At 44.3% G+C, this 25795-nt stretch overlaps 1 protein-coding gene across 5 annotated transcripts in view; it reads right to left on the reverse strand.

The window, feature by feature from the left end:
* The window catches only part of shep (alan shepard), a 336340-nt gene that overhangs the window by 121818 nt on the left and 188727 nt on the right, over positions 1–25795 (reverse strand). For all 5 annotated transcript variants that reach the window (XM_071691043.1, XM_071691040.1, XM_071691045.1 and 2 more), the window contains one exon: positions 7994–8307. In XM_071691043.1, coding sequence (XP_071547144.1) covers positions 7994–8307 — 314 coding nt within the window. The remainder of the gene's footprint in view (positions 1–7993; positions 8308–25795) is intronic.

Raw genomic sequence — 25795 nt, forward strand, 5'->3', positions numbered from 1 at the left:
AGACAGTATGGGTCAAGGTGACACTATGGGTAAGGAGACAGTATGGGTCAGGAGACAGTATGGGTCAGGTGACACTATGGGCCAGGAGACAGTATGGGTCAGGTGACAGTATGGGTCAGGAGACAGGAAGGGTCAGGTGACAGTATGGGTCAGGAGACAGTATGGGTCAGGAGACAGGAAGGGTCAGGTGACAGGATGGGTCAGGTGACAATATGGGTCAGGAGACAGGAAGGGTCAGGTGACAGTATGGGTCAGGAGACAGTATGGGTCAGGAGACACTATGGGCCAGGAGACAGTATGGGTCAGGTGACAGTATGGGTCATATGACAGTATGGGTCAGGTGACAGTATGGGTCAGGTGACAATATGGGTCAGGTGACATTATGGGTGAGGAGAAATTATGGGTCTGGTGACAGTATGGGTCAGGTGACAGTATGGGTCAGGTGACAGTATGGGTCAGGTGACAGTATGGGTCAGGAGACAGAATGGGTCAGGTGACAGTATGGGTCAAAAGACAGCATGGGTTAGATGACATTGTGTTAGGTAACATCATGGGTCAGGTGACAGTATGGATCAGGTGATAGCATAGGTCAGGAGACAGTAAGGGTTATAAAAGTTTGGGTCAGGTGACATTGTAGGTCAGATGACAGTATGGGTCAGGAGACAGTATGGGTCAGGTGACAGTATGGGTAAGGAGACAGTATGGGTCAAGAGACAGTATGGGTCAAGAGACAGTATGGGTCAGGTGACAGTATGGGTCAGGTGACAGTATGGGTCAGGAGACAGTATGGGTCAGGTGACAGTATGGGTCAGGAGACATTATGGGCAAGGAGACAGTATGGGTCAGGAGACATTATGGGCAAGGAGACAGTATGGTTCAAGAGACAGTATGGGTCAAGAGACAGTATGGGTCAAGAGACAGTATGGGTCAGGTGACAGTATGGGTCAGGAAACAGTATGGTTTAGGTGAAAGTATGGGTCAGGTGACAGTATGGGTCAGGTGACAGTATGGGTCAGATGACAGTATGGGTCAGGAGACAGTATGGGTCAGGTGACAGTATGGGTCAGGAGACATTATGAGCAAGGAGACAGTATGGGTCAAGAGACAGTATGGGTCAAGTGACAGTATGGGTCAAGAGACAGTATGGGTCAGGTGACAGTATGGGTCAGGTGACAGTATGGGTCAGATGACAGTATGGGTCAGGAGACAGTATGGGTCAGGCGACAGTATGGGTCAGGAGACATTATGAGCAAGGAGACAGTATGGGTCAAGAGACAGTATGGGTCAAGTGACAGTATGGGTCAAGAGACAGTATGGGTCAGGTGACAGTATGGGTCAGGTGACAGTATGGGTCAGGTGACAGTATGGGTCAGGAAACAGTATGGTTTAGGTGAAAGTATGGGTCAGGTGACAGTATGGGTCAGATGACTGAATACGTCATGTGACAGAGTGTGTCAGGTGACAATATGAGTAAGGAGAGAGTATGGGTCAGATGACAGTTTGGGTAAGATGACAGTATGGGTCAGGTGACAGTATGGGTCACGAAACAGTATGGGTCAGGTGGCAGTACGGGTCAGGAGACAGTAAGGGTCACGTGGCAATATGTGCCAGGAGAAAGTATGGGACATCTGACAATATAGGTCAGGTGACATTATGGGTCAGGTGACAGTATGGGTCAGATGACTGAATACGTCATGTGACTATGTGTCAGGTGACAATATGAGTAAGGAGACAGTATGGGTCAGGTGACAGTATGAGTAAGGAGACAGTATGGGTCAGGTGACAGTATGGTTTAGGATATAGTATGGGTCAGGTGACAGTATAGGTCAGGTGACTGTATGGGTCAGGTGACAATATGGGTAAGGAGACAGTATGGGTCATGTGACAGTATAGGTCAGGTGACAGAATGGGTCAGGTGACAGTATGGGTCAGGAGACAGTATGGGTCAGGTGACAGTATGGGTCAGGAGACAGTATGGGCCAGGTGACAGTATGGTTTAGGATACAGTATGGGTCAGGTGACACTATAGGTCAGGTGACTGTATGGGTCAGGTGACAATATGGGTCATGTGACAGTATAGGTTAGGTGACTGTATGGGTCAGGTGACAGTATGGGTCAGGAGACAGTATGGGTCAGGTGACAGTATGGGTCAGATGACAGTATGGGTCAGGTGACAGTGTGGGTCAGGTGACAATATGAGTCAGGTGACACTATGGGTCAGGAGACTTGAGTCAGGTGACAGTATGGGTCATATGACAGTATGGGTCAGGTGACAGTATGGGTCAGATGACATGTCAGGTCAGTATGGGTCAGGCGAGAGTATGGGTCAGGTGACAGTATGGGTCAGGTGACAGTGCGGTCAGGAGACAGTATGGGTCAGGTGACAGTATGGGTCAGGTGACAGTATGGGTAAGGTGAGTATGGGTCAGGTGACAGTATGGGTCAGGAGACATTATGGGTCAGGAGACAGTATGGTCAGGAGACAGTATGTGTCAGGTGACATTATGGGTCAGGTGACAGTATGGGTCAGGAGACAGTATGGGTCAGGAAAGTATGGGTCAGGTGACAGTATGGGTCAGGTGGCAGTATGGATCAGGTGGCAGTATGGGTCAGGTGACAGTATGGGTCAGGTGACAGTATGGTCAGGAGACAGTATGGGTCAGGTGACATTATGGGCCAGGTGACAGTATGGTTCAGGTGACAATATGGGTCAGGTGACAGTATGGGTCAGGTGACATTATGGGTCAGGTGACAGTATGGGTCAGGTGACAGTATGGGTCAGGAGACAGTATGGGTCAGGAAAGTATGGGTCAGGTGACAGTATGGGTCAGGTGGCAGTATGGATCAGGTGGCAGTATGGATCAGGTGGCAGTATGGGTCAGGTGACAGTATGGGTCAGGTGACAGTATGGTCAGGAGACAGTATGGGTCAGGTAACATTATGGGTCAGGTGACAGTATGGGTCTAGTGACAGTATGGGTCAGGTGACAGTATGGGTCAGGAGACAGTATGGGTCAGGTGACATTATGGGTCAGGTGACAGTATGGGTCAAGTGACATTATGGGTCAGGTGACAGTATGGGTCAGGTGACAGTATGGGTCAGGTGACAGTATGGATCAGGTGACAATATGGGTCAGGTGACAGTATGGGTCAGGTGACAGTATGGGTCAGGTGACAGTATGGGTCAAGAGACAGTATGGGTCAGGTGACAATATGGGTCAGGTGACAGTATGGGTCAGGTGACTGCATGGGTTAGGTGACAATGTGGGTCATGTGACAGTATAGGTTAGGTGACTGTGTGTCAGGTGACAGTATGGGTCAGGTGACAGTATGGTCAGGAGACAGTATGGGTCAGGTGACAATATGGGTCAGGTGACAGTATAGGTTAGGTGACTGTATGGGTCAGGTGACAGTATGGGTCAGGAGACATTATGGGTCTGGTGTCAGTACTGGTCAGGTGACAGTATGGGTAAGGTTATAGTATGGTTCAGGAGACAGTATGGGTTAGGTGACAGTATGGGTCAGATGACAGTATGGGTCAAAATGACTATGGGTCAGGTGACCGTATGGGTCAGAAGACAGTATGGGTCAGGACAGTATGGGTTAGGTAACAGTATGGGTCAGGACAGTATGGGTTACGTAACAGTATGGGTCAGGTGACAGTATGGGTCAGGAGACAGTATTGGATCAGGTGACAGTATGGGTCGAGAGAGTATGGGTCACGATACAGTATGGGTCAGGAGACAGTATGGGTCAGATGACTGTATGGGTCAGGAGACAGTATGAGTCAGGAGACAATATGGGTCAGAAGAGTATGGGTCAGGTGACAGCATAGGTCAGATGACAGTATGAGTCAGGAGACAGTATGGGTCAGGTGACAATATGGGTCAGGAGACAGTATGGTTCAGGTGACAGTATGGGTCAGGAGACAGTATGGGTCAGGTGACAATATGGGTCAGGAGACAGTATGGTTCAGGTGACAGTATGGGTCAGGAGACAGTATGGTTCAGGTGACAGTATGGGTCAGGAGACAGTATGGTTCAGGTGACAGTATGGGTCAGGAGACCGAGTCAGGTGACAGTATGGGTCAGATGACAGTATGTCAGGTCACAGTATGGGTCAGGCGAGAGTATGGGTCAGGTGACAGTATGGGTCAGATGACAGTATGAGTCAGGTGACAGTATGAGTCAGGTGACAGTATGAGTCAGGTGACAGTATGGGTCAGGCGACATTATGGGTCAGGAGACAGCATGCGTCAGATAAGAGTATGGGTCACATGACTATGGGTCAGGTGACATTATGGGTCGGATGACTATGGGTCAGGAGACAGTATGGGTCTGGTGACAGTACTAGTCAGGTACCTGACAGTATGGGTCGGGTGACAGGATGGTTCAGGAGACAATATGGGTCAGGTGACAGTATGGGTCAGGTGGCAGTATGGGTCAGGAGACAGTATGGGTCAGGTGACAATATGGGTCAGGTGAGATTATAGGTCAGCTGAAAATATGGGTCAGGAGACAGTATGGGTCAGGTAACAGTATGGGTCAGATGACTGTATGTGACAGGAGACAGTGTGGGTCAGAAGACAGTATGGGTCAGGTGACAGCATGGGTAAGGAGACAAAAGGTCAGGTGACAGTATGGGTCAAAAGACAGTATGGGTCTGGTGACAGTATGGGTAAGGAGACAAAAGGTCAGGTGACAGTATGGGTCAGGAGACAGTATGGGTCTGGTGACAGTATGGGTCAGCTGGCAGTATGGGTCAGGAGACAGCACGGGTTAGGTAACTATATGTGTCAGGTGACAATATGGGTCAGTTGACAGTATATGTCAGGTGACAGTAAAGGTCAGGAGACAATATGCGTCAGGTGACAGTATGAGTCAGGAGACAGTATGGGTCAGGTGACAGTATGGGTCAGGTGACAATATGGGTAAGGAGGCAGTATGGGTCAGGTGACATTATGGGTCAGGAGACAGTATGGGTCAGATGACAGTATGGGCCAGGTGACAGTATGGGTCAGATGGCAGTATGGTTCAGGTGACAGTATGGGTCAGGTGACAGTATGGGTCAGGTGACAGCATGGGTCAGGTGACAGAGGTCAGAAGACAGAGTGAGTCAGGTGACAGCATGGGTCAGGAGACAGTATGGGTCAGGTGACAGTATGGGTCAGATGACAGTATGGGTTAGGAGACAGTATGGGTCAGGTCAGAGTATGGGTCAGGAGATAGCATAGGTCAGGTGACAGTATGGGCCAGGAGAAAGGATGGGTCAGGTGATAGTATGGGTCAGGTGACAGTATGGGTCAGGATACAGTACTGGTCAGATGATAGTACGGTCGGGTGACAGTATGGGTCAGGAGACAGTAAGGGTCAGGTGAGAGTATGGGTCAGGAGAGAGTATGGGTTAGGTGACAGTATGGGTCAGGAAACTTAATGGATCAGATGACGGTATGGGTGTTGACAGTATGGGTGTTGACAGTATGGGTCAGGAGACAGTAAGGATCAGGTGACAGTAAGGGTCAGGAGACTATGGATCAGGAGACAGTATGGGTTAGGTGACAGTTATGGTCGAGAAAGTATGGGTCAGGTGACAGTATGGGTCACAAGACAGTATGGGTAAGGTGACAGTATGGGTCACAAGACAGTATGGGTCACAAGACAGTATGGGTCAGGTGACAGTATGGGCAAGGTGACAGTATGGGTCAAGTGACAGTATGGGTAAGGTGACAGTATGGGTCACAAGACAGTGTGGGTAAGGTGACAGTATGGGTCACAAGACAGTATGGGCAAGGTGACAGTATGGGTAAGCAGACAGTATGGGTCAGGTGACAGTATTGGTCAGGAGACAGTATGGGTCAGATGACTATGGGTCAAGTGACAGTGAGTCAGACACTATGGGTCAGGTGACAGTATGGGTCAGGAGACAGTATGGGTCAGGAGACAGTATGGGTCAGGTGACAGTATGGGTCAGATGACCGTGTGGGTCAGGTGACAGTACGAGTCAGAACAATATGGGTCAGGACAGTAAGGATCAGTGACAGTATGCGTCAGAAGACAGTATGGGTCAGGTGACAGTATGGGTCATAAGACAATATGGGTTAGATGACAATATAGGTCAGGAGATAATATGGGTTAGGTGACAATATGGGTCAGATGACAGTATGGGTCAGGTGACATCATGGGTCAGAAGACAGTATGGGTCAGATGACAGTATGGGTAAGACGGCAGTATGAGTCAGGTGACTATGGGTCAGGTGACAGTATGGGTCAAGAGACAGGATGGGTCAGGTGACATTATGGGTTAGATGACAGTATGGGTCAGGTGACAGTATGGGTCAGATGACAGTATGGGTCAGGTGACAGTATGGGTCAGATGACAGTATGGGGCAGCTAACAATATGGATCAGGTGACAAGAATGGATCAGGTGACAGTTTGGGTCAGGTCACAGTATGGGTCAAGTGACATTATGGGTCAGGTGACAGTATGGGTCAGGTGACAGTATGGGTCAGGTGACAGTATGGATCAGGTGACAATATGGGTCAGGTGACAGTATGGGTCAGGTGACAGTATGGGTCAGGTGACAGTATGGGTCAAGAGACAGTATGGGTCAGGTGACAATATGGGTCAGGTGACAGTATGGGTCAGGAGACAGTATGGGTCAGGTGACAGTATGGGTCAGGAGATAGTAAGGGTCAGGAGACAGTATGGGTCAGGTGACAGTATGGGTTAGGAGACAGTATGGGTCAGGTGACAGTATGGGTCAGGAGACAGTATGGGTCAGGTGACAGTATGGGTTAGGAGACACTATGGGTCAGGTGACAGTATGGGTCAGGTGACAGTATGCGTCAGGAGACAGTATGGGTCAGGTGACAGTATGGGTCAGGAGACAGTATGGGTCAGGTGTCAGTATGGGTCAGGAGACAGTATGGGTCAGGTGACAGTATGGGTCGAGACAGTATGGGTCAGGAGACAGTATGGGTCAGGTGACAGTATGGGTCAGGAGACAGTATGGGTCAGGAGACAGTATGGGTCAGGTGACAGTATGGGTCAGGAGACAGTATGGGTCAGGTGTCAGTATGGGTCAGAGACTATGGGTTAGGTGACAGTATGGGTCGAGACAGTATAGGTCAGGAGACAGTATGGGTCAGGTGACAGTATGGGTCAGGTGACAGTATGGGTCAGGTGACAGTATGGGTTAGGTAAGAGGATGGGTCAGAAGAGAGTTTATTAAGAGAGTATGGGTCAGGTGACAGTATGGGTCAGGTGACAGTATGGGTCAGGTGACAGTATGGGTCAGGAGACAGTATGGGTCAGGAGACAGTATGGGTCAGGTGACAGTATGGGTCAGGTGACAGTATGGGTTAGGTAAGAGGATGGGTCAGAAGAGAGTTTATTAAGAGAGTATGGGTCAGGTGACAGTATGGGTCAGGAGACAGTATGGGTCAGGTGACAGTATGGGTTAGGTAAGAGGATGGGTCAGAAGAGAGTTTATTAAGAGAGTATGGGTCAGGTGACAGTATGGGTCAGGTGACAGTATGGGTCAGGTGACAGTATGGGTCAGGAGACAGTATGGGTCAGGAGACAGTATGGGTCAGGTGACAGTATGGGTCAGGTGACAGTATGGGTTAGGTAAGAGGATGGGTCAGAAGAGAGTTTATTAAGAGAGTATGGGTCAGGTGACAGTATGGGTCAGGAGACAGTATGGGTCAGGTGACAGTATGGGTCAGGAGACAGTATGGGTCAGGAGACAGTATGGGTCAGGTGACAGTATGGGTTAGGTAAGAGGATGGGTCAGAAGAGAGTAAGAGTCAGTGAGGGTCAGGAGGCAGACTACACATTATAATAATAACAATACCTACTTGTTACACATCATAATAATAATAATAACAATACCTACTTGTTACACATCATAATAATATAATAACAATACCTACTTGTTACACATCATAATAATATAATAATAATAATAATAATAATAATAATAATAATACCTACTTCTTACACATATCGACGAGGTCCTTGTCTGTGGTGTCTGGGGTAAGGCCACGTATGTACAGGTTGGTTCTGGAGAGTTGTTCACCATAGCTGGAGTGTGAGGAAGGCGAGGCTGCAGAATATCCTCCTGCACCACTACTACCACCACCACTACCACCACCCACACTACCACCACCACCACCACCACCACCACCACCTCCACCACCACCACCACCTCCACCACCACCACCACCACCACTACCCCCGCCACCGCCGCCATGGGGTCCACCCGTCGAGGCTGGCGTTGTGATGGGCGAAACTCCGGCACCATAGCTCTGTGGGGGAGACAAACAGGGAACACTATTAATGATAATGATGATGATGATGATGATGACCTCATCATCATCTCTTAATGATGATGATGACCTCATCATCATCTCTTAATGATGATGATCTCATTATTATCATCTCTTAATGATGATGATCTCATTATTATCATCTCTTAATGATGATGATCTCATTATTATCATCATCTCTTAATGATGATGATGATCTCATTATTATCATCATCTCTTAATGATGATGATGATCTCATTATTATCATCATCTCTTAATGATGATGATGATCTCATTATTATCATCATCTCTTAATGATGATAATGATCTCATTATTATCATCATCTCTTAATGATGATGATGACTTCATTATTATCATCATCTCTTAATGATGATGATGATCTCATTATTATCATCTCTTAATGATGATGATGATCTCATTATTATCATCATCTCTTAATGATGATGACCTCATTATTATCATCATCTCTTAATGATGATGATGATCTCATTATTATCATCATCTCTTAATGATGATGATGACTTCATTATTATCATCATCTCTTAATGATGATGATAATCTCATTATCATCATCATCTCTTAATGATGATGATGACTTCATTATTATCATCATCTCTTAATGATGATGATGACCTCATTATTATCATCATCTCTTAATGATGATGATCTCATTATTATCATCATCTCTTAATGATGATGATGACTTCATTATTATCATCATCTCTTAATGATGATGATGACCTCATTATTATCATCATCTCTTAATGATGATGATGATCTCATTATTATCATCATCTCTTAATGATGATGATGACTTCATTATTATCATCATCTCTTAATGATGATGATGATGACCTCATTATTATCATCTCTTAATGATGATGATGACCTCATTATCATCATCATCTCTTAATGATGATGATGACTTCATTATTATCATCATCTCTTAATGATGATGATGACTTCATTATTATCATCATCTCTTAATGATGATGATGATCTCATTATTATCATCATCTCTTAATGATGATGATGACTTCATTATTATCATCATCTCTTAATGATGATGATGACCTCATTATTATCATCATCTCTTAATGATGATGATGATCTCATTATTATCATCTCTTAATGATGATGATTTCATTATTATCATCTCTTAATGATGATGATGACCTCATTATTATCATCTCTTAATGATGATGATGACCTCATTATTATCATCATCTCTTAATGATGATGATGACTTCATTATTATCATCATCTCTTAATGATGATGATGACCTCATTATTATCATCATCTCTTAATGATGATGATGATCTCATTATTATCATCATCTCTTAATGATGATGATGACTTCATTATTATCATCATCTCTTAATGATGATGATGATGACCTCATTATTATCATCTCTTAATGATGATGATGACCTCATTATTATCATCATCTCTTAATGATGATGATGACTTCATTATTATCATCTCTTAATTATGATGATGATCTCATCATCATCTCTTAATGATGATAATGACCTCATTATCATCATCATCTCTTAATGATGATGATGACCTCATCATCATCTCTTAATGATGATGATGATGACCTCATTATTATCATCATCTCTTAATGATGATGATGACCTCATTATTATCATCATCTCTTAATGATGATGATGATGATGTCATCATCTCTTAATGATGATGATGATGATGACCTCATTATTATCATCTCTTAATGCTGATGATGATCTCATTTTTATCATCATCTCAATGATGATGACCTCATTATTATCATCATCTCTTAATGATGATGATGACTTCATTATTATCATCATCTCTTAATGATGATGATGATCTCATTATTATCATCATCTCTTAATGATGATGACCTCATTATTATCATCATCTCTTAATGATGATGATCTCATTATCATCATCATCTCTTAATGATGATGATGATCTCATTATTATCATCATCTCTTAATGATGATGATGATCTCATTATTATCATCATCTCTTAATGATGATGATGTCATCATCTCTTAATGATGATGATGATGATGACCTCATTATTATCATCATCTCTTAATGATGATGATGATCTCATTATTATCATCTCTTAATGATGATGACCTCATTATTATCATCATCTCTTAATGATGATGATGATCTCACTATCATCATCATCTCTTAATGATGATGATGACTTCATTATTATCATCTCTTAATGATGATGATGACCTCATTATTATCATCATCTCTTAATGATGATGACCTCATTATTATCATCATCTCTTAATGATGATGATGACCTCATTATTATCATCTCTTAATGATGATTTCATTATTATCATCATCTCTTAATGATGATGATGATCTCATCATCATCTCTTAATGATGATGATAATGACCTCATTATCATCATCATCTCTTAATGATGATGACCTCATTATCATCATCATCTCTTAATGAAGATGATGACCTCATTATTATCATCATCTCTTAATGATGATGATGACCTCATTATTATTATCATCTCTTAACGATGATGATCTCATTATCATCATCTATTAATGATGATAATGATGACCTCATCACCATCTCTTAATGATGATGATGACCTCATTACAATCTCTCAATGATGATAATGACCTCCTCACTACCACAACCTGTCATCTCTTAATGATGACATCACTACCAACACCTACCACACCTGACCATTTTACCAAACCCTTACCATGATCATAATGACGGCACTTGGCCACCTACCATAGCCGTCACAATAACCATACCAGGATACCTGGCCACCTACCATGGCCATCACAATAACCATACCAGGATACCTGGCCACCTACCATGGCCATCACAATAACCATACCAGGATACCTGGCCACCTACCATGGCCATCACAATAACCATACCAAAATACCTGGCCACCTACCGTGGCCATCACAATAACCATACCAGGATACCTGGCCTAGTACCATGGCCACCAAAATAACCATATCAGGATAAATGGGCACCTACTATGGCCATCACAATAACTATACCAGGATACCTGGCCACCTACCATGGCCACCACAATAAGAATATCAGGATACCTGGCCACCTACCAAGGCCATCACAATAACCATGTGAAAATACCTAGCCACCTACCTTGGCCATCACAATAACCATACCAGGATGCCTAGCCACCTACCATGGCATCACAATAACCATACCAGGATACCTGGCCACCTACGATGGCCATCACAATAACCATACTAGGATGCCTAGCCACCTACCATGGCCATCACAATAACCATACCAGGATAACTGGGACCTACCATGGCCATCACAATAACCATACCAGGATAACTGGGACCTACCATGGCCATCACAATAACCATACCAGGATACCTGGCCACCTACCATGGCTACAAAAATAACCAAACCAGGATACCGGGCCACCTACCATGCCATCACAATAACCATACCAGGATAACTGGGACCTACCATAGTCATCACAATAACCATACCAGGATACCTGGCCACCTACCATGGCCATCACAATAACCATACCAGGATACCTGGCCACCTACCATGGCCATCATAATAACCATACCAGGATACCTGGCCACCTACCATGGCCATCACAATAACCATACCAGGATACCTGGCCACCTACCATGGCCATCACAATAACCATACTAAGATACCTGGCCACCTACCATGGCCATCACAATAACCATACTAGGATACCTGACCACCTACCGTGGCCATCACAATAACCATACCAGGATACCTGGCCAACTACCATGGCCACCAAAATAACCATATCAGGATAAATGGCCACCTACTATGGCCATCACAATAACCATACCAGGATACCTGGCCAACTACCATGGCCATCAAAACAACCATATCAGGATACCTGGCCACCTACCATGGCCATCACAACAACCATACCAGGATACCTAGCACACCTACCATAACCATCACAATAACCATACCAGGATACCTGGACACCTACCATGGCCATCACAATAACCATACCAGGATACCTGGCCACCTACCATGGCTACAAAAATAACCAAACCAGGATACCGGGCCACATACCATGGCCATCACAATAACCATACCAGGATACATGGCCACCTACCATGGCCATTACAATACCCATACCAGGATACCTGGCCACCTACCATGGCCATCACAATAACCATACCAGGATAACTGGCCACCTACCATGGCCATCACAATAACCATACCAGGATAACTGGCCACCTACCATGGCCACAATAATCATACCAGGATACCTGGCCACTTACAACGGCCATCACAATAACTATACTAGGATACTTGGCCACCTACCATGGCCATCACAATAACCATACCAGGATACCTGGCCACCTACCATGGCCATCACAATAACCATACCAGGATACCTGGCCACCTACCATGGCCACAATAATCATACCAGGATACCTGGCCACCTACCATGGCCATCACAATAACCATACCAGGATACCTGGCCACCTACCATGGCCACACAATAACCATACCAGGATACCTGGCCACTTACAACGGCCATCACAATAACTATACTAGGATACTTGGCCACCTACCATGCCATCACAATAACCATACCAGGATACCTGGCCACCTACCATGGCCATCACAATAACCATACTAGGATACCTGGCCACCTACCATGGCCATCACAATAACCATACCAAGATAACTGGCCACCTACCATGGCCATCACAATAACCATACCAGGATACCTGGCCACCTACCATGGCTACAATAATCATACCAGGATACCTGGCCACTTACAACAGCCATCACAATAACTATACTAGGATACTTGGCCACCTACCATGGCCATCACAATAACCATACCGGGATACCTGGCCACCTACCATGGTCATCACAATAACCATACCAGGATACTTGCCACCTACCATGGCCATCACAATAAACATACCAGAATACCTAGCACCTATCATGGCCATCACAATAACCATACATGGCACAAACCATGGCTATCACAATAACCATACCAGGATACCTGGCCACCTACCATGGCCATCACAATAACCATACCAGGATACCTGGCCACCTACTATGGCCATCACAATAACCATTCTAGGATAGCTGGCCACCTACCATGGCCATCAAAATAACCATACCAGGATACCTGGCCACCTACCATGGCCATCACAATAACCATACTAAGATACCTGGCCACCTACCATGGCCATCACAATAACCATACCAGGATACCTGGCCACCTACTATTGCCACCACAATAACCATACCTGGATACCTGGCCACCACAATAACCATACCAGGATACCTGGCACGTACCATGGCCATCACAATTACTATACTAGGATACATGGCCACCTACCATGGCCATCACAATAACCATACCAGGATACCTGGCACGTACCATGGCCATCACAATTACTATACTAGGATACCTGGCCACCTACCATGGCCATCACAATAACCATACCAGGATACCTGGCCACCTACCATTGCCACCACAATAACCATACCTGGATACCTGGCCATCACAATAACCATACCAGGATACCTGGCACGTACCATGGCCATCACAATTACTATACTAGGATACATGGCCACCTACCATAGCCACCACAATAACCATACCAGGATACCTGGCCACAATCACCAAATGTATGGCGTCACACCACCACCTCCATGCCTGGCTCAGTGTAGGGCGTCAAACCACCACCATGCCTAGCTCAGTGTAGGGCGTCAAACTGCCAACATGCCTGGCTCAGTGTAGGGCGTTACACCACCACCATGCCTGGCTCAGTATAGGGAATCACACCACCACCATGCCTGGCTCAGTATAGGGAGTCACCACCAACATGCCTGGCTCAGTGTAGGGCGTCACACCACCAACATGCCTGGCTGTGTAGGGCGTTACACCAACAACATGCCTGCCTCAGTGCAGGGCGTCACACCATCAACATGCCTGGCTAAGTGCAGGGCGTCACACCATCAACATGCCTGGCTCAGTGTAGGGCGTCACACCAACAACATGCCTGTCTGTGAAGGGCGTCACACCACCAACATGCCTGGCTCAGTGCAGGGCGTCACACCACCAACATGCCTGCCTCAGTGCAGGGCGTCACACCAACATGCCTGTCTGTGAAGGGCGTCACACCACCAACATGCCTGGCTCAGTGTAGGGCGTCACACCACCAACATGCCTGCCTCAGTGCAGGGCGTCACACCAACAACATGCCTGTCTGTGAAGGGCATCACACCACCAACATGCCTGGCTCAGTGTAAGGCGTCACCTCACCAACATATCTGGCTCAGTGTAGGGCGTCACAACACCAACATACCTGGCTCAGTGTAGGGCGTCACACTACCAACATGCCTGGCTCAGTGCAGGGCGTCACCTCACCAACATGTCTGGCTCAGTGTAGGGCGTCACACCACCAACATGCCTGGCTCAGTGTAAGGCGTCACCTCACCAACATATCTGACTCAGTGTAGGGCGTTACAATACCAACACGCCTGGCTCAGTGTAGGGCGTCACACCACCAACATGCCTGGCTCAGTGTAGGGCGTCACCTCACCATGTCTGGCTCAGTGTAGGGCGTCACACCAACATGTCTGGCTCAGTGTAAGGCGTCACCTCACCAACATATCTGACTCAGTGTAGGGCGTCACAATACCAACATGACTGGCTCAGTGTAGGGCGTCACACCACCAACATGCCTGGCTCAGTGTAGGCGTCACCTCACCAACATGTCTGGCTCAGTGTAGGGCGTCACACCACCAACATGCCTGGCTCAGTGTAAGGCGTCACCTCACCAACATATCTGACTCAGTGTAAGGCGTCACAATACCAACATGCCTGGCTCAGTGTAGGGCGTCACACCACCAACATGCCTGGCTCATTGTAGGGCCTCACACCACCAACATGATTGGCTCAGTGTAGGGCGTCACACCACCAACATGCCTGGTTGTGTAGGGCGTCACACCACGAACATGCCTGGTCAGTGTAGGGCGTCATACCAGCATGCCTAGGTGTGTAGGGCGTCACACCACCAACATGTCTGGCTCAGCGTAGTGCGTCACACCACCAAAATGCCTGGCTCAGCGTAGGGCGTCACACCACCAACATGCCTGGTTCAGTGTAGGGCGTCACACCACCAACATGCCTGGTTCAGTGTAGGGCGTCACACCAACATGCCTGGTTCAGTGTAGGACGTCACATCACCAACATGCCTGGCTCAGCGTTTGGCGTCACACCACCAACATGCCTGGCTCAGCGTAGGACGTCACACCACCAACATGCCTGGCTCAGTGTAGGGCGTCACACCAACATGCCTGGCTTAGTGTAGGGCGTCACACCACCAACATGCCTGGTTCAGTGTAGGGCGTCACACCAACATGCCTGGCTCAGCGTAGGGCGTCACACCACCAACATGCCTGGCTCAGTGTAGGGCGTCACACCAACATGCTTGGCTTAGTGTAGGGCATCACACCACCAACATGCCTGGTTCAGTGTAGGGCGTCACACCAACATGCCTGGCTCAGTGTAGGGCGTCACACCACCAACATGCCTGGCTCAGCGTAGGGCGTCACACCACCAACATGCCTGTTTCAGTGTAGGGCGTCACACCACCAACATGCCTGGTTCAGTGTAGGGCGTCACACCAACATGCCTGGCTTAGTGTAGGGCGTCACACCACCAACATGCCTGGTTCAGTGTAGGGCGTCACACCAACATGCCTGGCTTAGTGTAGGGCGTCACACCACCAACATGCCTGTTTCAGTGTAGGGCGTCACACCACCAACATGCCTGGTTCAGTGTAGGGCGTCACACCAACATGCCTGGCTTAGTGTAGGGCGTCACACCACCAACATGCCTGGCTCAGTGTAGGGCATCACACCACCAACATGCCTGGCTCAGCGTAGGGCGTCACACCACCAACATGCCTGGTTCAGTGTAGGGCGTCACACCAACATGCCTGGCTTAGTGTAGGGCGTCACACCACCAACATGCCTGGTTCAGTGTAGGGCGTCACACCAACATGCGTGGCTCAGTGTAGGGCGTCACACCACCAACATGCCTGGTTCAGTGTAGGGCGTCACACCAACATGCCTGGCTTAGTGTAGGGCGTCACACCACCAACATGCCTGGTGTTGTAGGGCGTCACACCAACATGCGTGGCTCAGTGTAGGGCGTAAAACATGCATGCCTCTGTTTAAGGGATCATAACACCAACATGGCTTGGTCAGTGCAGGCCGTCTCCACCAACATCCCATACCAGACAGTACATCATACACTGGCCATGCCACTCCAGTACACCCAACACTGCCCATATCAAACCAGAACACTAACACTGCCCATAACAGACCAGTACACCCAACACTGCCCATATCAAACCAGAACACTAACACTGCCCATAACAGATCAGTACACCCAACACTGCCCATATCAAACCAGAACACTAACACTGCCCATAACAGACCAGTACACCCAACACTGCCCATATCAAACCAGAACACTAACACTGCCCATAACAGATCAGTACACCCAACACTGCCCATATCAAACCAGAACACTAACACTGCCCATAACAGATCAGTACACCCAACACTGCCCATATCAAACCAGAACACTAACACTGCCCATAACAGATCAGTACACCCAACACTGGCCATATCAGCCAATACATCCAAAACTGCCCATACTAAATCAAAACACCCAACACTACCCATACCAGACCAGTACACCCAACACTGCCCACACCAGACTAGTACACCCAACACTGCCCACACCAGACTAGTGCACCCAACACTGACCATACAAGACCAGTACACCCAACACTGACCATACAAGACCAGTACACCCAACACTACCCACACCAGACCAGTACATCCAACCCTGCCTATACCAGACTAGTCCACCTAACACTGGCCATACCAGACCAGTACACCCAACACTGCCCACACCAGACTAGTACACCCAACACTGACCATAAGACCAGTACACCCAACATTTCCCATAAGACCAGTACACCCAACACTGCCAACACCAGACTAGTACAAACAACACTAGCCATACAAGACCAGTACACCCAACACTGCCCACGCCATACTAGTACACCCAACACTGCCCATACCAGACCAGTACACCCAACACTACCCACACCAGACTAGTACACCCAACACTGCCCATAACAGACCAGTACACCCAACACTGCCCACACCAGACTAGTACAAACAACTCTGGCCATACAAGACCAGTACACCCAACACTGCTCTCACCAGACTAGTACACCCAACACTGCCCATAACAGACCAGTACATCCAACACTGCCCACGCCATACCAGTACACCCAACACTGCCCATACCAGACCAGTACACCCAACACTACCCACACCAGACCAGTACACCCAACACTGCCCATAACAGACCAGTACACCCAACACTGCCCACGCCATACCAGTACACCCAACACTGCCCATACCAGACCAGTACACCCAACACTGCTCACACCAGACTAGTACACCCAACACTGCCCATACAAGACTACACCCAACACTGCCAACACCAGACTAGTCCACCCAACACTGGCCATACAAGACTACACCCAACACTGCTCACACCAGACTAGTACACCCAACACTGGCCATACAAGACTACACCCAACACTGCCCACACCAGACTAGTACACCCAGAACTGCCCACACCAGACTAGTACACCCAAAACTGCCCACACCAGACTAGTACACCCAACACTGCCCATACCAGACCAGTACACCCAAAACTGCCCACACCAGACTAGTACACCCAACACTGCCCACACCAGACTAGTACACCCAACACTGCCCACACCAGACTAGTACATCCAACCCTGCCCATACCAGAGTAGTACACCCAACACTGCCTGTACCAGACCATTAAACCCAACACTGCCCACACCAGACTAGTGCACCCAACACTAGCCATACAAGTACACCCAACACTGCCCAGACCAAACACTGGCCATACCAGACCAGTACACCAAACACTGCCCACACCAGATAAGTACACCCGACACTGCCCACACCAGACCAGTACACCTAACACTGGCCATACCAGACCAATACACCCAACACTACCCACACCAGATCAGTACCCAACACTACCCACACCAGACCAGCACACCCAACACTGGCCATACCAGACCAGTACACCCAACATTACCCACACCAAACCAGTACACCCAACACTGCCCATACCAGACCAGTAAACCCACTACTGCCCTTACCAGACTAGTACACCCAACACTGGCCATATAAGACCAGTACACCCAACACTGCCCACAGACCAGTACAACCAACACTGCCAATACCAGACTAGTACATTCAACACTGCCCACACCAGACCAGTACACCCAACACTACCCACACCTGACTAGTACAACCAACACTGGCCATACAAGACCAGTACACCCAACACTGCCCACACCAGATCAGTACACCCAACACTGGCCATACAACACCAGTACACCCAACACTTCCCACACCAAACCAGTACACCCAACACTGCCCATACCAGATCAGTACACCCAACACTAGCCATATCAGAATAGTACACACAACACTGGCCATACCAGACCAGTGCGCCCAGCACTGATCATACAAGACCATTACACCTAGCACTGGTCATAACAGCCCAGTACACCAAACACTGCCCACACCAGACCAGTACACCCAACACTTCCCATACCAGACCAGTACTTCCAACATGGGCCATATGAGAGCAGTACACCAGAGTACATCCAACACTGCCAATTCCAGACAAGTACACCCAACACTGTCCATACCAGACCAGTACTTCCAACACGGGCCATATCAGAGAAGTACACCAGAGAAGTACACCCAACACTGGTCATACCAGACCAGTACACCCAACACTGCCCACACCAGACCAGTACACCCAACACTGTCCATACCAGACCAGTACTTCCAACACGGGCCATACCAGACCAGTACACCCAACACTATCCACACCAGAGAAGTTCACCCAACACTGGCCATACCAGGCCAGTACACCTAACACTGCTGATACCACACCAGTTCACCCAACACAGCCAATACCAAACCAGTACAGCCAACACTAACCATTCCCGACCAGTACAGCCAACACTGGTCATACCAGACCAGTACTTCTAACATGTCCCATACTAGACCAGTACACCCGAAATTACCCACACCAAATCAGTACACCCAACACTGGCCATACCAGACCAGTACACCCAACACTGCCCATATCAGAACAGTATACCAAAAATGCCCATACCAGACCAGTACACCCAACACTGCCCATACCAGACCAGTACAACCAAAAATGCCCATACCAGACCAGTACACCCAACACTGGCCATTCCATACCAGTACATCTAACACTGCCCATACCAGACCAGTACACCCAACAATGGCCATTCCAGACCAGTACATCTAACACTGCCCATACAAGACCAGTACACCCAACACTGCTCACACCAAACCAGTACACCCAACACGGGCCATATCTGACCAGTATACCAAACAGCAGATATGACCATGTGAAACACTATACTCCAATAATCATAAAGTTCATTCAAGTAAACATAAACATGCATGTGGCATTCACCATGCATGTGTAGCGAACCATGTTTGTTTCAACAGTAAACACATCAAATGACAATATGAATGAGACATATGCAACTTATGGTAATAGACAAATGGTTAACTGTAAGACCAGAAAACCCTCCACATACCCAGCACCGGACTACATACATACACCAGATTACATACATACACACCAGACTACATACATACACCAGATTACATACATACACCAGACTATACAAATACACCAGACTACATACACACACCAGATTACATACATACACCAGACTATACAAATACACCAGACTACATACATACACCAGACTACATACATACACTAGACTACATACATACACCAGACTACATATATACACCAGACTACATACATACACCAGACTATACAAATACACCAGACTACATACATACACCAGACTACATACATACACCAGACTACATACATACACCAGATTACATACATACACCAGACTATACAAATGCACCAGACTACATACATACACCAGACTACATACATACACCAGATTACATACATACACCAGACTATACAAATACACCAGACTACATACATACACCAGATTACATACATACACCAGACTATACAAATACACCAGACTACATACATACACCAGACTACATACATACACTAGACTACATACATACACCAGACTACATATACACACCAGACTACATACATACACCAGACTATACAAATACACCGACTACATACATACACCAGACTACATACATACACCAGACTACATATATACACCAGACTACATACATACACCAGACTATACAAATACACCAGACTACATACATACACCAGACTACATACATACACTAGACTACATACATACACCAGACTACATATATACACCAGACTACATACATACACCAGACTATACAAATACACCAGACTACATACATACACCAGACTACATACATACACCAGACTACATATATACACCAGACTACATACATACACCAGACTATAAAAATACACCAGACTACATACATACACCAGACTACATACATACACCAGACTATACAAATGCACCAGACTATACAAATGCACCAGACTACATACATACACCAGACAATACAAATGCACCAGACTACATACATACACCAGGCACATATCAATGAAAGATGTACAAAGTCTAATTAAAAATGAGTAGTAAAGTAATTCTGATGCAGGTCAAGATTATGAACTTCGTACTAGTAGTAAAAAATCCTAATAAAAGTCAAGATAATGAACTTCAAACTAGTAGTAATGTAATCCTTATAAAGGTCATGATAACAAACTTCAAACTGGTAGAAATGTAATCCTTATACAGTTCATGATAATGAACTGTAAACAAGTGGTAAAATAATCTTTATAAAGGTCGAGATAATGAGCTGCAAACTAGTAGAAAAGTAATCCTTACAAAGGTCAATATAATGAACTTCAAACTAGTAAAACAATCTTTATAAAGGTCAAAATAAAGTTCAAACTAGTAGTATAGTGATTCTTAAAAAGGTCAAGGTAATAAACTTCAAACTAATAGGAAAGTAATCCATATACATGTCAAGGTAATGAACTGCAAGGTAGTAGTACAGTAATTCTTATAAAGGTCATGATGATGAACTGCGATCTAACAGTAAAGTAATCTTTATAAAGGTTAAGATAATGAGCTGCATCAATAGTTGTAAAATAATACTTAAAAAGGTCCTAATAATGAACTGCAAACTAGTAGTAAAGTAATCCTTTTAAAGGTCAAGATAACTGCAAACTAACAGTACAGTAATCCTTATAAAGGTCAAGATAACTGCAAACTAACAGTACAGTAATCCTTATAAAGGTCAAGATATCAAAATGCAAACTAGTAGTAAAGTAATCCTTATAAAGGTCAAGATAACTGCAAACTAACAGTACAGTAATCCTTATAAAGGTCAAGATAACTGCAAACAGTACAGTAATCCTTATAAAGGTCAAGATAACTGCAAACTAACAGTACAGTAATCCTTATAAAGGTCAAGATATCAAAATGCAAACTAGTAGTAAAGTAATCCTTATAAAGGTCAAGATAACTGCAAACTAACAGTACAGTAATCCTTATAAAGGTCAAGATAACTGCAAACAGTACAGTAATCCTTATAAAGGTCAAGATAACTGCAAACTAACAGTACAGTAATCCTTATAAAGGTCAAGATATCAAAATGCAAACTAGTAGTAAAGTAATCCTTATAAAGGTCGTGACAATTCAGTACAAACTAGCAGTAAAGTAATCCTTGTAAAGATCAAGATAATGAAATGCCACCTAGTAGTAAAGTAGCCATAATAAAGGTCAAGATACTGAAGTGGGAAGTAGTAGTTAAGTAATGTCATCATAATGGAGTGCACATCTTCAAGTGAGGGAGAACTAGAAATGTGTATCAGGAAATATAAGAACTTGTATGACACTTACTACTACAACATCAATATGGCTGACATAAGAAACATCATATAAACCAGTGATAAGATATTGACTGATGTACACATGATAATACATATCCTGCACACTACACATGATAATACATATCCTGCACACTACACATGATAATACATATCCTGCACACTACACATGATAATACATATCCTGCACACTACACATGACAATACATATCCTGCACACTACACATGACAATACATATCCTGCACACTACACATGACAATACATATCCTGCACACTACACATGACAATACATATCCTGCACACTACACATGACAATACATATCCTGCACACTACACATGACAATACATATCCTGCACACTACACATGACAATACATATCCTGCACACTACACATGACAATCATTTCTGTGGTAAAGTAAATTGGAAGATGGAATTACGGTATTGGCCTAATGATGTACAATGAAGTAACTGATTACGTCAGAAGACGGGGGGGGGGGGGGGGGGGGGGCAGCAGCCATTACCGCACCAAAACATCAAACATTTCTAATCAATGTCATGGACAACATGATAATGATAATTATAATGATGATGATAATGATGATGATAATTATTATAATGATGATAATGATAATGATGATGATAATGATTATTATGATAGTGATGATAATGATGATGATATTGATGATAATGATAATAGTGATGACAATGATGATTATAATGATAGTGATGATGATTATAATGATGACAGTAATGATAATGATAATGATGATAGTGATGATAATGATAATGATGATAAAGATGATAATGATGATAATAATGATTATAATGATGATAGTGATGATGATGATAATGAGGATGATAATGATGATTGATGACAATGATGATAATGATAGTGATGATAATGATGATAATCAAGATGATAATGATGATAAAGATGATGATAATGATAATGATAATAATGATAGAAATGATAATGGTGATAATGATAGTGATGATGATGATAATGAAGATGATAATGATAATGATGACAATGATGATAGTGATGATAATGCTTTTCAAGATGACAATGATGATGATAATGATGATCATAATGATAGAGATGATAATGATAATGATGATAATGATTATAATGATAGTGATGATAATGATGATAATGAGGATAATGATATAATGATAGTGATGATAATGATGATAATGATAATGATGATAAAAGATGACGATAATGATGATAATGATGAAGATGATAATGATAATCATTATCATTATCAGTATCATTATCATCATCATTATTGATATCATTATCAACATTATCATCATCATTATCATCTTTATCATTAATATTATTATCATTATCATTATCACCATTATCCTTATCTATCATTACCTGTATTACCATTATCATCATAATCATTATCATCATGATCATCATTGTCATCGTTATCATTATCATTATCATTATCCTCATTATCATTATCATCATTATCATAATGATAATGAGGATAATGATAATGATAATGATATTAATGATGATGATACTTATGATAATGATGATGGTAATGATAATAATGATAATGATAATGATGATAATAATGATGATTATGATGCTAATGATTATGATAAGGATGCCAATGATGATAAGAAGATATTGATGATGATGATAAAGATAATCATAAGATGATAATGATGATGATAAGTTGATATTGATGATGATGATAATAAGATGATCATGATGATAATGATAAAATGATGATAGTGATGATGATGATAGTGATGTAGATGTTGTTAGTGATGATGATGATAATAAGGATGATGATGCAACACTTACATAAAGTCTATAGAAGTCCATTATGAGTTCAGGAGAAGAAATTAGAGAGACTCAAAAGGAAGACATGTACATGACAATATTATATGTGGTAATATATATCCAGCATGTGAGAGGCAGTTTTACGAGGTCACCAAGATATTAAGAAAATAATAAAGAAACAAATATTACAGTGTGTGGTAAAGATAGTGTGCACATACCCCACTTGTTATATTACAGTGTGTGGTAAAGATAGTGTGCACATACCCCACTTGTTATATTACAGTGTGTGGTAACGATAGTGTGCACATACCCCACTTGTTATATTACAGTGTGTGGTAAATATAGTGTGCACATACTCCACTTGTTATATTACAGTGTGTGGTAAAGATAGTGTGCACATACCCCACTTGTTATATTACAGTGTGTGGTAAAGATAGTGTGCACATACCCCACTTGTTATATTACAGTGTGTGGTAAAGATAGTGTGCACATACTCCACTTGTTATATTACAGTGTGTGGTAAAGATAGTGTGCACATACCCCACTTGTTATATTACAGTGTGTGGTAAAGATAGTGTGCACATACCCCACTTGTTATATTACAGTGTGTGGTAACGATAGTGTGCACATACCCCACTTGTTATATTACAGTGTGTGGTAAAGATAGTGTGCACATACTCCACTTGTTATATTACAGTGTGTGGTAAAGATAGTGTGCACATAACCCACTTGTATTACAGCATGTGGTGAAGATAGTGTGCACATATCCCACTGTTATATTACAATATGTGGTAAAGATAGTGTGCACATACCCCACTAGTTATATTACAGTATGTGGTAAAGATAGTGTGCACATACCCCACTGTTATATTACAGTGTGTGGTAAAGATAGTGTGCACATACCCCACTTGTTATATTACAGTATGTGGTGAAGAGAGTGTGCACATAGCCCACTTGTTATATCACAGTGTGTGGAAAAGATAGTGTGCACATACCCCAATTGTTATATTACAGTGTATGGTGAAGATAGTGTGCACATACCCCACTGTTATATTACAGTATGTGGTAAAGATAGTGTGCACATACCCCAATTGTTATATTACAGTATGTAGTGAAGATAGTGTGCACATACTCCACTGTTATATTACAGTATGCGGTGAAGATAGTGTGCACATATCCCACTGTTATATTACAGTATGTGGTGAAGATAGTGTGCACATACCCCAATTGTTATATTACAGTATGTGGTGAAGATAGTGTGCACATATCCCACTGTTATATTACAGTATATGGTGAAGATAGTGTGCACATAGCCCACTGTTATATTACAGTATGTGGTGAAGATATTGTGCACATACCCCACTTGTTATATTACAGTGTGTGGTAAAGATAGTGTGCACATACCCCACTTGTTATATTACAGTATGTGAAGATAGTGTGCATATATCCCACTGTTATATTACAGTATGTGGTAAAGATAGTGTGCACATACCCCAATTGTTATATTACAGTATGTGGTGAAGATAGTGTGCACATATCCCACTGTTATATTACAGTATGTGAAGAT

Source organism: Panulirus ornatus, chromosome 50, assembly GCF_036320965.1.
Source record: "Panulirus ornatus isolate Po-2019 chromosome 50, ASM3632096v1, whole genome shotgun sequence".
In the NCBI taxonomy this organism is placed as follows: Eukaryota; Metazoa; Arthropoda; class Malacostraca; order Decapoda; family Palinuridae; genus Panulirus; species Panulirus ornatus.